Source organism: Lissotriton helveticus, chromosome 12, assembly GCF_964261635.1.
Source record: "Lissotriton helveticus chromosome 12, aLisHel1.1, whole genome shotgun sequence".
Lineage (NCBI taxonomy): Eukaryota > Metazoa > Chordata > Amphibia > Caudata > Salamandridae > Lissotriton > Lissotriton helveticus.
In genome coordinates this window covers 47,410,166-47,423,354 of record NC_136073.1, presented here as the reverse complement: position 1 = coordinate 47,423,354, position 13,189 = coordinate 47,410,166, and the positions used below count along the sequence as shown (strand labels likewise).

Genomic DNA, 13,189 nt, shown 5'->3' with positions numbered 1-13,189 from the left:
CCAACCGGGGCTTACCGCTACCTCCAGTCACAGTATGTAGATCTGTGGGAAGGTGGCATGGTAAGGGAACTGCCAGTATTCAGACCCTAGAATGGTGTGAGCTCTGGCATAATCAGAGGCTATTAACCAGGCTCTTATTGAGCGAAAATGCTGCCATAATTTGTCGCCACACTACTTGGCACCAAAGGGACAAGTGGATTTTGTTAGAGGACAAGTAGGTTTATGAAGCAACCTGTCCCATGGACAAGTAGGTATTTTATTAAATTCCACACACCTGAAAGGCTCTTGTCTGTCAGTGCTGAATTGTTCTGGGGGGGTTTGGGGGGGACCTCAGTGCCTGCATCAGATTTTTTCCAAAGCATGGACATCGTCATAACTCCTGTTTATTATCCATTCAACAATATGTTTGTGTCCTTTGGTCCACCAGTTTTTTCTTTGCTCCCACTCTTACCTTTCAATTTCATCTTCCCTGCATATTTCAAGGTTGAATATCAACTGAAACCCCCAATCACACACCCACCTCTGCTGCCTTTAACTGTGAAAGAACGTTGTTTCTCACCTTGTAATATTCTCTTTTTTAAAACTGCTTAAGTGCCGTATGTTCACCAGATGCAATAGTCCAATTCATGTCGATCTTTTAACTCACGCTGTTTCAGCCTATTTTCCCCTTTGATGTTCATTATTTGTATGTTCCATCATGCTCTTAAATCTCCCCCTTCATCTAAGAAGTCTTCATTGACTCTGTTTCTCAGTTAAAATGTTCCTTTATTTTGAGTACCTTTGGTCACTTCTATTTCCTAGGCCTTTTTTCCCCCACTGTTCCACTGCTTGCTTCTATCCTCGGTGGCTCTTCTCCAAGCTCTTCTGGATTAACTATCCTCCTTCAAGTTTTTAATATTTGCTTGTAAAAACATCTTTTTCTTTGTAGTACATTTTTTGGTGACTTTATACATTTTGTAAGGTGCTTTGAGGAAGGTATTGTATGTATAGGAAATAAAATGAAAACTTCATTCATAAAGCAATCAAAGTGGTGAACATCTGAATCAGCAATCATCTTTATGAAAGTGTGAGATCCAGAGTTCCGGACTGCCCCATCACTGTGGATGCAGTTCCTTCCAGGTGAACTTTGGTTAAGTGGAAAAATGGGCTATCCCTACTGGAATTGTAGTTAGAACCGTAGCATTTTATACTTTCAGCAGATCATTGTTGAGTATATGTGGCTATGTAGAAATTCCTTGATGTAGTCTGTGTCTGGAATTAGAATTGTCCCTTTTTTGTGTTTTACCTATAAGATAGTTTGTTTTTGTGAACAACTTGATTTTTGTTGATGAAGGTGATGCATTTTAGATATTTAATGATGGTGTTTCTTTAACTTGTATTCTGAATGTAATCACTTAAGGACTCAGGCATGGTATCAGCTATAGAGGTAGCTATTTTGAGATTGCAAATATTCTAGCAGTTGCACAGGATGCACTCGTTAAACTTCAGTTTTGACTTTCCTCATGTTATCCAATTATTTACTTTTTCTTCGTTTGCCACATGATTACAGTTTGCATTCCTGCTAGCGATCATGTTTGGTTTCTCTCTGGTGGTTTTTGTAGTGAACCATTTAGCTGCTTTAATGCAAGTAACTAATAATTCTCTGCAGTGTATTCCAGTGTAGAGATGTAGTCTGTTTTAATTTATTTATAATCAAACATTTTCATGATCTGCAGGAAAATGCTTTCTCTTTACTGTGGACACTCTGGTAGCTTTGCAGTTTGTAAAAGGTATTTCTAGAACAGCATGGGAAAACACCTCTGAAGAAATGCTAGCTTTCCAATTCACCAGAAATCCTAAAAACACAAATTTTCTGAAACCAGTTACTTTCTTATACTCGTGAGGTAGACTCCTTGAATGCAGGGAAATAATATGTTTAGTTTGAAAAGTTGTTTAAAATCTACAAGTGACTGTAATTTTGAGAGCATTCTTTTCTACGGGTCTATTTCTAATTCGTCAGAAAAGTCTCATTGGAGATACCTTTTTGTGCACAGTTGAAAAAAATGAGAGAGCGCGTTTCGAACCTGCACACAGCGAGAGAGTAGCTGAAATGGAATTCTCTCGTCCATTACTTTTTTCATATCCATAAGTCTGCCTGGGGCTGAAACCATTTTGCTACACAAAGGATTGGAAGTCTTTAACATTTGCCTAAGTATTCAACAAAACCACTACAAAGTGTAGTCATTTACATGCACAGTCCCAGAAGAGTGTTTCTGAAAGTAAATAGTCTGTTCACATCCCATCTAATTTGAAACAGAGGGATATTTTCCTCCGGAGAGGAGATTTCCCCTGCTCTGTACACCAGATATGAGAGATTTCCACAAAGGGTTAATTGTCAGATGATCACCATAGCAGTTTGTGTGCCCGTGTAAGACATTGAGAAGTTTGATACATAAAAACAATTATTTGAGTAACTGAGATGGCACTTTCCCTTATAAGTGGATCTTTACTGTCTTCTTATCTGCATTTTAATGGTGCCTTTGTGCAAAAGTTTGAAGAGTTTTAAATATATACAACAATTTGTAGGTCCACATGGTCTTCACCGGATGTGTTGCATTAAACTCCACACCAGTTATTATAGGGCTGTTTCTATTGAGGTTTGGCAGGTTCAAGGCTTTTACAGTAGTTCTGAAGTCTATTTCATGGAGACTGGCTTTCACTTTGTGTAGGGAGCTAAGTTAGTAACAAATACATTTGCTTTTTTACACAGTAATAGTCCCGGTGCTGATTCAGGTGTCTATGAAGAATCCTACAGGCTTGGGTTGAAGCTCTTGTGTGCCAGATCTGAGAGCCAACCCTGCATTATTTCAATTTTGGTTGAGCTTTGGATATCCATTTGAAATCTGTGTGGTTATTGCCATGGCAATCCTGTAGCCAGGTGATTCTCTTTCCACCATTGATCTCTATATACAGCTTGGTATTATCACCATTCTGATTAATTGTGCTATTGTCAGATAGTTCTCCTCATGCATGCTCTGTAACCGCGAGGGACACCCAAGACACCAATCTGGCCTCTGATCTGCATAGCCCATTAGGATGAGTTGGAATTTTTTGTAGAGGCAGGATACAAATCACTGTAGGACGCTGCCATTGAAGTCCATCTTTGAGAAGCAGGTATAGAGCATGGTTTGATGATTGATGGTATCAAAGGCGGCAGATGTATCTAAATGAAGGAAACAGCCTGCCATTGATTAACAACCATGCCTGTCTACTCTTGAGGAAATTGGAGGTGTTTGTTTTGCGTAATGGTCATGATGGGGGGGTGGGTGGGGCGAGGCGAGAGACCAGCTAGAGACATCTCTCTCAGTTCGATGCTAAGATGATATCTTTGTATTATTATGTGGATCTCAGAAGGTTTAGAAGTCTTGAAAGCTCATTAAGAGAGAGAGAGCCAAAGTGGATCATATTCTGTGTGTGTCAGGGTTGTGAATGGAATGGAATTCTGATTGCTGATGTGCAATTTAATTTTTTTGGTTTTCCGTTTGAAGATTTGATGGCTGCGTAATCTAACTTTTTGTTCAAGGAATGTGTTTTACTCTGTGTTGGGTTTGATGAATTATATACTTGTGTTGAAGGCTGCATTTATTTGTGTGGTGGATTGCCTTGATTTCTGTGATTATCTTTCTGCGGAATACACCAAGGTTCTTCGGTGCTTCTGGCTCTCGTGCTTTACATCCGTGTCCATTTCTGTTTTGTGTTGCTGCATTTACTGTGGTGGGTTTTGTTTCCTATGGAATGGGAGAGGATGTAGCCTTACGGCTAGAGCGGTCAACGTCAAAGCTGGGGAACCGGGTTCGAGTCTCGACAAGGACGCTCAACATCCTGTGATTCTGGGCAAATTACTTAATCTCCTGAGCCTAACAAAAATGAATGTGTCCTGATGTAATGAAACTGGTGCTATGTAAAGCGCTCTGATACCCGATATCTTCGGGTCTAGTTCACGCTATATAAAACTGTAAGTGTTATCTGTGGTCTGGAAGGTGGGAGCTGGAAATTTACATCAGTGTCAGGGATAAGATTTTCAGGGCGATTAGGTTGTTGTGAAGTGTGTTAAAGGGGTTTGGGGAGAGGCGGGGCACAATTGTTTGGTTGGTTTCTGTTGTCCACTGTGCGCAATTTCTGTAGTAGGTGGAAGAAAATAGCTGCTTGGTCAGTCCACTGATTGTACTGTGGAAGGAGGGTGGTAACTTCAATTGGTTGTCTTGTTGAAATCCACTATGTTATGGTTGGTTAGTGGTGTGTGAAGCTAGCTGATGCTGCAACTTTTTATTGAGCGGAAGAAGGCTTTCTTCAGGTGTCATCCTATAGAGTATATATTTAGGCCTGTGGAATTTGGGGAGTAGCAAGAAAAGAGCTTGACTAAGCTATTAGATTAATGTAGTAAGAGCATGCAGGACCAGGTTGATCTGTAGGTTGCTTTGATGACTCAATCTGTTCTGCTTCAGTGGTTGAGATGCTGAATTGTTTTAGGTTGGGGCGAAGAGGATTTGTGTGAGAAACAGCAGGTCTGTAAAATGAAGATGGCATTGCATTTGATGGTGACCTCTGTGTGTGATGGCTGCATATAGAACTGCAGAGTGTTCATTGATCAGAATTAAAGGAAGTGTGCTGATTGGTGTGACTGAAATGTTGATCAGGTTTCCAGACTAGAACAGTTAAGAAACATAGTGCATTGTTTTTGCTCTGTCTCTTTGAGGTCTATTACCCAATCAGCATCCTAGTGACAGTTAATGCAGGAATTCTTGGATGCTATGCGTAATGTTAAATTCCTATGTATGTATAGTTCCATCGTGAAAGCTGAAGTTAGACGGAATATGTCTGCCTTCTTACAATTAATACAGTTGGCTAAAAGCATTAAACATATGTACCATTGTGTTTAGTGAATCTTATAGAGGGAAAAGCCTTCTTGGATTCCTTTCGCTCATGGGGCCCCATCTATTATAGGCATTGATTCCAGGACTCGCAACCATTAAACGTTTCCCCTCCACTTCTGAGACTGCACATAGATTGTGAGCGTAAATGAGCTGGGGAAACTGAGTGCAGTTAAGAGTAACATAAGTCAAGTAATGCATGAATTATAATTATCACAAATATAGGTCCTTGTTTACACACTGTTGTCATTTGCAGTGCCCACTCTGTGCGTATTGGATTAACTTGGCTAGCATATCGAATAGTGTTCAACAATTTGCCTGCCTCTCCCTATCCAGTAAGAGTTTGGTCATGATATTGACAAATCCAACTTACTGTTGCCTCTGTTTTTTTTTTTTAGATGGATATTTTTCAGAGGATCCTAAGCTTAACCTGTGCTACTGCGAGTCCTGCCACAAACTACGGGGGGATGAAGCCTACTGTAAGCGAGGGGAGCCCCCAAGGGACTACGCACTGCCTTTCGGTTGGTGCCGCTTCTCTCTTAGGTATTGTAGCTTTGGAAGGCGTTGAAGTATTCAGCATTCATATTCATCATGGCATCGGATACCTTTTGGATTTTGTCTAGATATGACCAATTTTTCTTGCCTTTTCAGGTTGAATCCACGCCTCGAATCCACCAACATGTGCAAAAAGTGGCACATGGCATACCATGGAACTAGTATAGGTGCTGTGCGGAGGATACTTGACCGCGGAGAGCTGCTGTCTGGTAAGGATGCTTTTGATCAAACTTGCTTTGGTCCCATCTTTTCTGCTCAGTATTGTCTCCCTCTCACGACTCACTCCCCTTACCCACTTCCATTAATCCCCCTCTCTGAATTCCCAGCCTACGCCTCTCAAGCGCTATCCTATATACTCCAACTTCAGATTCTCTGCAACTTACTGTTTGATCCGGACCCCTGATGTAGTTGTAACATCCTATTCCAGTCTTACTTTCCCAAGTTGTTTCACACTCTGGCCACATTCAAATGCTGCTCACCAAGAATCCTTGTCCTACTTGTCATGCTTCGAAGAAGAATGCGTGGGGCAAAATTCAGCCCAGATGCTACTGTGAACCAAAAGCCAACAGATATATTTCCTCTGAATGATGTTTGCCTTAGCTACTTGTTGTAAGCTATGAAGGCTGAAGAGTACTCGCCAAACCTAGTTTAAATCAAGCTGTTAACAACTCCCCCGTTGCAATCATACCCATACTGTTTGCCAAGGGAAAATCTCTCCATCCTCACCCAGGTACACAATGAACAACATAGCAGCTCAATCAATCAATCAAGAAATTTGTATAGCGCGCTACTCACCCGGAGAGTCTCAAGGCGCTAAGGGGAGGGAGGTCCGCTACTGCTCGAACAGCCAGGTCTTGAGTTGCTTCCTGAAGGAGAGGTGGTCTTGGGTCAGAAGGAGGTGGATGGGGAGGGAGTTCCAAGTCTTGGCTGCCAGGTAGGAGAAGGATCTTCCTCCCATTGTGGCTCTTCGAATGCGTGGAACGGCGGCGAGGGCGTGACTGGTCGATCGCAGCTGTCGGGTGGGAGTGTAGAAGGTCAGGCGGTTGTTGAGGTACCTGGGGCCCAGGTCGTGGAGGGCCTTGTGGGTGAGGAGTCGGAACGTGATTCTCTTGTTGACGGGGAGCCAGTGCAGGTCTCTCAGGTGTCCGGAGATGTGGCTGTGTCGGGGGATGTCTAGGATGAGTCTTGCGGAGGCGAGTGGTCAAGGGATCCGTTCGTCTCGAGGAAGGCAGCGACCTGTCTGACCGTCCGGACCTGCTCCAAAGCGGTCACTCCCCACGCTTCCTAAATCCAGATCCCCTATCGTGCTGCTCCTCCGCACTGAAACCTAACGCCTTGAGCTGAATCGCATTGCCCGGAGTTCGAGTACCGCGACTGGTATCGTAGCCTGCATTGCAATTACACTTTAAGCGCAATCACCAGGACATAGCGCATAGAAACGGAACGCCGCATTTTTAACATTTCAATTAATTAGCGCGACTTCGCTGTAACATTCTGCCAGCCTGCCTATACATTGACTGCATTTTACTGATTTTTGTTGGCTGTGCCCCTGTTCCGCTTTCTGTTGTAGTCCACCATGTTGTTGTTGTTATTTCCCCTGGCCCGCCTCTCCTCCCCGCCTCCCAGCTGACCCTCCCACGCTCCGCCCCCTCCACCATCCATTTAAGACAGATGGACCTACGCGCAGCGTCCACGCGCCCCATGCACGCCGAAGGTGCGCCAAAGGTAAGCCCGTCTACGCCTGGACCGCGCCCAACGCCATACCCCCTGGCCCCCGCAAACCGCACTCCGACCGCATTAAGTATGACGCAGCCACCCTCCTAGCCCTTAACACCGGACGCACACCCCAATGCTACGAAGCTGCCCCGGGACGTACACACGGGCCTTTCACCTGCCACTCCTGCAAATATACTAGCGTCAAGACCCTTACCACATCCACTACCCCCAAACACAGCTCCGACTCTAACCACCTGAAGTGCATCCTGCTGAATACCCGCTCGGTCCACAGACACGCCACCGAACTCTGGGATCTACTCGACACCATGTCACCAGACGTCGCCTTCCTCACTGAATCATGGATGAATGCATCATCTACACCCGACATCGCCATAGCCATCCCGGACAGTTACAAGATCATCCGAAAAGACCGCTTCATTCAGACTGGAGGAGGCATCGCCATCGTCCATAAGAACACCATCAAAATCACGACCAGCTCTGACGATAACCTTATCACCGCCGAACACCTCCACTTCCAGATCCACACGGACCCCAGAACCACACTCAGAGGCACCCTCCTCTACAGGCCTCCAGGAACACGTAAACAATTCACCGAGGACATCACTGACTTCATCAATCCTCATGCCCTCGCCTCCGAGAACTACATTCTACTAGGAGACCTCAACTTCCACCTAGAAAAGAAAAACGACGGCAACACCACCACCCTTCTGGACAACCTGACCAATCTCGGACTCAAACAACTTGTTGACACCCCCACCCATGTAGCCGGGCATACGCTAGACCCAATCTTCACTTCCAGCAAACACATCTCCTTCGATCGCACCACGGATCTCCACTGGACGGACCACAGTTGTGTTCACTTCAGCTACAAAACAACCTCGACCCACAACCTATTCCCCGAAGAAAATGGAATAAAATCTCCACCGACCAACTCCTCACATCGCTCAACCAAAAACCACCCGCCCTCTCATCGGACCCAAACCAAGCTGCCATCAAATTCAAACAATGGATCACTCACAGCGCGGACGAATTGGCACCCTTGAAAAACAATCACACCAAACAAGACTCCAAAAAGGCCCCCTGGTTCAACGATGACCTTAAGAAATCCAAGAAACTATGCTGTACTCTCGAGAAAACATGGAGAAAAAACCCAACCGCCGAAAACATGACCACCCTCAAGACAGCCTCCCGCAAACACCACCAGCTGATTCGATCCACCAAGAAATCAGCACTCAAGAATCGACTCGACAACAATCCCCATAACAGCAAGGAACTATTCAACATCGTCAAAGAATTTACCAACCCCACCGCAGCCTCAAACGACATCACTCCCTCCCAAGACCTCTGCGATTCGTTATCCTCCTTCTTCTACAACAAAATTGCCGACATACATAACCGCTTCGAAAACTATTCCAACGAACAATCCCCCCCACCCCCCTCAGAACATAAACCGCCCTCTAACACTCTCAGCACCTGGAACCCAATCTCCACCGAAAACACCATCCGCCTAATGAACTCCATCCTCTCTGGCTCGCCAACCGACCCATGTCCCCACCACATCTTCAACAAAGCAGACTCCATCATCGCACCCCATCTCCGTGATGTTATCAACTGCTCCTTCAACTCTGCTACCTTCCCAGAAAGCTGGAAACATGCCGAAGTCAGCGCCCTCCTGAAGAAACCCACAGCAGACCCCTCTGAACTCAAAAACTACCGCCCAATATCCCTCCTCCCTTTCCCGGCAAAAGTCATCGAGAAAGCCGTCAATAGCCAACTCGCCGCCTTCCTCGAATCCAACAACTCCCTCGATCCCTCACAGAACGGCTTTCGAGCCAGACACAGCACCGAAACCGCCCTCATCGCAGCCACAGACGATATCCGAACACTACTGGACAACGGAGAAACAGTGGCCCTCATTCTACTCGACCTCTCCGCCGCCTTCGCACAGTCTGTCATAGCACCCTCATACAACGCCTCAACAACATCGGAATACAAGGAAAAGCACTGGACTGGATCATCTCGTTCCTCGCCGGAAGAACCCAGAGAGTAAGACTTCCGCCATTCAAATCAGAGGCTACCGAGGTCATTTGCGGTGTTCTACAAGGATCATCACTCAGTCCCACCCTCTTCAACGTTTACATGAGTCCACTCGCATCCATCGCACGTCATCACAACCTTAACATCATCTCCTACGCTGACGACACCCAGCTGATCCTTTCCCTCACCAAAGACCCCAACACCGCCAAAACCAACCTCCACGAAGGCATGAAAGAAGTAGCCGAATGGATGAAAAACAGCCGCCTAAAACTTAACTCAGACAAAACGGAGGTGCTCATCCTAGGATCATCCCCCTCTGCCTGGGACGACTCGTGGTGGCCTTCAGCTCTGGGCTCAGCACCCACACCCACAGATCACGCACGTAAACTGGGCTTCATCCTAGATTCCTCACTCTCGATGACCAGACAAGTCAACGCCGTCTCATCCTCCTGCTTCAACGTACTTCGTATGCTCAAAAAAATCTTCCATTGGATCCCCTCCGAGACAAGAAAGACTGTCACCCACGCACTAGTCACGAGTAGACTGGACTACGGAAACACCCTCTACGCCGGAATTACAGCCAAATTACAGAAAAAACTCCAACGCATCCAAAACGCATCAGCGAGACTCATCTTGGACATCCCTCGCCAAAATCACATTACCGGCCACCTGAAAGACCTCCACTGGCTCCCCGTCAACAAGAGAATAACATTCCGTCTCCTCACCCACGCACACAAGGCCCTCTACAAACTAGGGCCCGAATGCCTCAACTCTTGACTATCCTTCTACACACCCACCAGCCAACTAAGATCCTCCAATCAAGGCCTCGCCGCAGTTCCGCGTATCCAAAGATCCACCATGGGAGGCAGATCCTTCTCCTACTTGGCTGCCAAGACCTGGAACTCACTCCCCACCCACCTCCGCCTTACACAGAACCACATCTCCTTCAGAAAGGAACTTAACACCTGGCTATTCGATAAATAGTGAACCCATCCCCAAGCGCCTTGAGACCCTCCGGGTGAGTAGTGCGCTATATAAATCCTTGAACTCTGTTGACGGTCTTCTCGATGACTTTGGCAGGAAAAGGGAGGAGCGAGATGGGGAGGTAGTTCTTGAGGTCGGTGGGGTCTGCTGATGGTTTCTTCAGGAGGGCGCTGAGTTCGGCATGCTTCCAGCACTCCGGGAAGGTGGCGGTGCTGAAGGAGCAGTTGATGATGTCCCGGAGTTGGGGTGGGATGACGGAGTCGGCCTTGTTGAAGATGTGGTAGGGGCATGGGTTGGTGATCCGGAGTGGATGGTGTTCATCGTGTGGATGGTGTCGTCAGTGCTGACCGGTGTCCAGGCGCGGAGGGTGATAGTGAAGGGCGTCGGTTCGGTGGTTGGGTGCGTGGTCTGTGCGCCGAAGCTGTTGTGTATGTCGGCGATCTTGCTGTGGAAGAACGAGGCGAGTGAGTCGCAGAGGTCTTGTGAGGGAGTGATGTCGTTGTTTCCGGCGCTGGGGTTGGAGAGCTCTTTGACGATGGTAAAGAGTTCCTTGCTGTTGTGTGCGTTGTTGTCGAGACGTTCCTTAAATGCTGTCTTCTTAGTGGTGTGGATCAGCTGGTGGTGTTTGTGGGTGGTGTGCTTGAGGGCGGTCATGTTGTCTGTAGTCGGGTTTTTTCGCCAGGCTTTCTCAAGGGTGCGGCAGTTCTTCTTGGAGTTCTTGAGGTTGTCGTTGAACCAGGAGGCTTTCTTGCTTCCGGGCCTGCTGGGATGGTTTTTCATAGGTGCGAGGTCGTCAGCGCAGTTGGTGATCCACTGTGTGAGGTTGTTGGCTGCTTGGTTGGGGTCCGTTGAGCTGGTGGGGGGGGTTCTGGCTCAGTAATGTGGTGAGCTCCATGTTCCAACACACCTATCACTTATCACAGCCAATCTGCTGTCAAACACTACCTGCAGCTCACAGACTACTATTACAAACTCTAACCTAGACATCTTGGTCCTGACAGAAACTTGGCTTCGAGACGCCTCAGACAAGATCATACCTTCACCCCAGTACTCCATTATTTGATGTGGCTATGAAGACCAGCACTGTGGTGGAGAAACAGTGATACCCAAGTGAAGTTGCAGCTGTCTTTCCACTTATGTCTTATATTCCTTCCATTGACTTTTCCTGGGACACTGCTTCTGAAGCACCTCATCTCAGAATGAATGCCATTTACCACCCTACAAGTGAAAATGGCATATTTGTCAAAGAATGCTTGGAATTTGTCTTTGCAACTACTAATTTCCACGTCCGCCATCTTCTAGGCAATTTAATCTTCCTTGGAGTGAAGATAACTAATTTGTGAAGCTGTTCTCTTCTCTCTTCGACAACTACGACCCCATCCAACACTACGAGAAGGCTACTCAACTGATAGGCTCTCTTATCGACTTAATCATGTTGAAAATCTCACTTCTAACTGCTGACCAACCCATTCTAGTAGATTGGTCCAACCACTTTCAAATTCCCTTCTCTCTTTCATTAACCCACCAAAAGACCCCAGGGCAACTTAAAAGGAAGAAAGTGTTGTTCCATGACACTAAAAAATTGACTTCTGATGCATTTTCTAACTGTATATTCTTCTCCAGACTGGATCTTGAATATGTTACTAGCAATGCTGCCATGCGCTGCTAGGTGGCACCATGCCACTTCGCACTGCCCTGCTAGAGTAGGAGTGGAGTTGCATATAAGCACACCCCTGAGCGCTGACGTGAGTTCCTTTCTTCCTGACGTGGATCCGGAGCTCCACTTCCAAATGTATCACCTGCCACCTACACCTTTAGTCGCTGACACTTTCTTGCTTCCATAGCTATTCCTGTGAGGGGTTGCCTTTGCAGTAAAAACTAGTACGTCTAAATTGAAGTCTCAGCAGAAGCATAAAAAAGCAAAGCGGGGCTGAACCCCATCTTAGCACTCTTTAACTAAGGCAAGGGCGCAAGCTTGTGACAATGTAATCTGGTCTTCCTTTGGGTCACGCAACTGATTGTTTAACTGATCCAAGTGCACTGCAAGTATCCCAGGCCATTGGGGATACCACAACAGATTGATGCTTTTAAAGAGCACCTACTGCAGATTCTCAGCACCCTTCCGATTCCCTCTCGCTCACATTTGGCCCCCAAATAAGCACAGGGGCCTACAGTCCGGTTCCAGCCGGCTCACCAATCCCCAACGCTTATGACCCCTTATGATCTGGTCTGGGTGCTGTACTGGCTCTGTTACATATGTCTACATCAGTTTCAGTTTCAGGACCAGGCCATTCCTCTTTGACACCGATAATAAACTCACTGGGACTGGAAGAGAATCCGGTGCTAATTCCAGTGTCTGATCTCGAACCGACTTCACTCGATCTCGCCCAATGTTGCAGTACAAAATTACTAAAGTGCAACCAACCGTCGTACAGCCTGACTCGCTACTAATGCTTCTTGCAGGGTGTATTCACGAGCAGAGGCTTCATTATCTTGCACATTCTTTGAGCCGATGTGTAACTGCTTGCTTCGTCTGTTCACATAAAAGACTATCATCCTCATTTCGATTACTTCAGCTAGTCGTGTGAGTGAGCTTCAGTCATTGTGGGTGCAACCACATTACACATTTGTTCTTGTTAAATTGGTGTTGAGAACTTAGATGTGCTTCTTGGCTAAACTTGAACAATCACTTGCCCTTCCTCCTGTTAAACAGACGAACAACAATTCTGCCATCAGCACCAGTAACTAAATGAGGAATTTGCACACAAAAAATTTAAAACGTAAAGTCCATTGATAAATCCCTTCCTCCAAAATTGGTCTTCTTGGTTGACCCAGAGGGCTTGGTCACACTTTCTGAATCAGTTATATACGTTACCATGATCCAGGTTATATTGTCTAATCACCTCTCAGATGCACTGCTTGGTTCTCTTAGCTGGAAATGGACAAAATTGTTACTTTTATTGGCC

At 46.3% G+C, this 13,189-nt stretch overlaps 1 protein-coding gene across 2 annotated transcripts in view; it reads left to right on the top strand.

Annotated features, from left to right (window-relative positions):
* The window catches only part of NEURL4 (neuralized E3 ubiquitin protein ligase 4), a 265,245-nt gene that overhangs the window by 216,806 nt on the left and 35,250 nt on the right, over positions 1–13,189 (top strand). For both annotated transcript variants that reach the window (XM_078669741.1, XM_078669742.1), the window contains exons 26-27: positions 5,309–5,453; positions 5,562–5,674. In XM_078669741.1, coding sequence (XP_078525867.1) covers positions 5,309–5,453; positions 5,562–5,674 — 258 coding nt within the window. The remainder of the gene's footprint in view (positions 1–5,308; positions 5,454–5,561; positions 5,675–13,189) is intronic.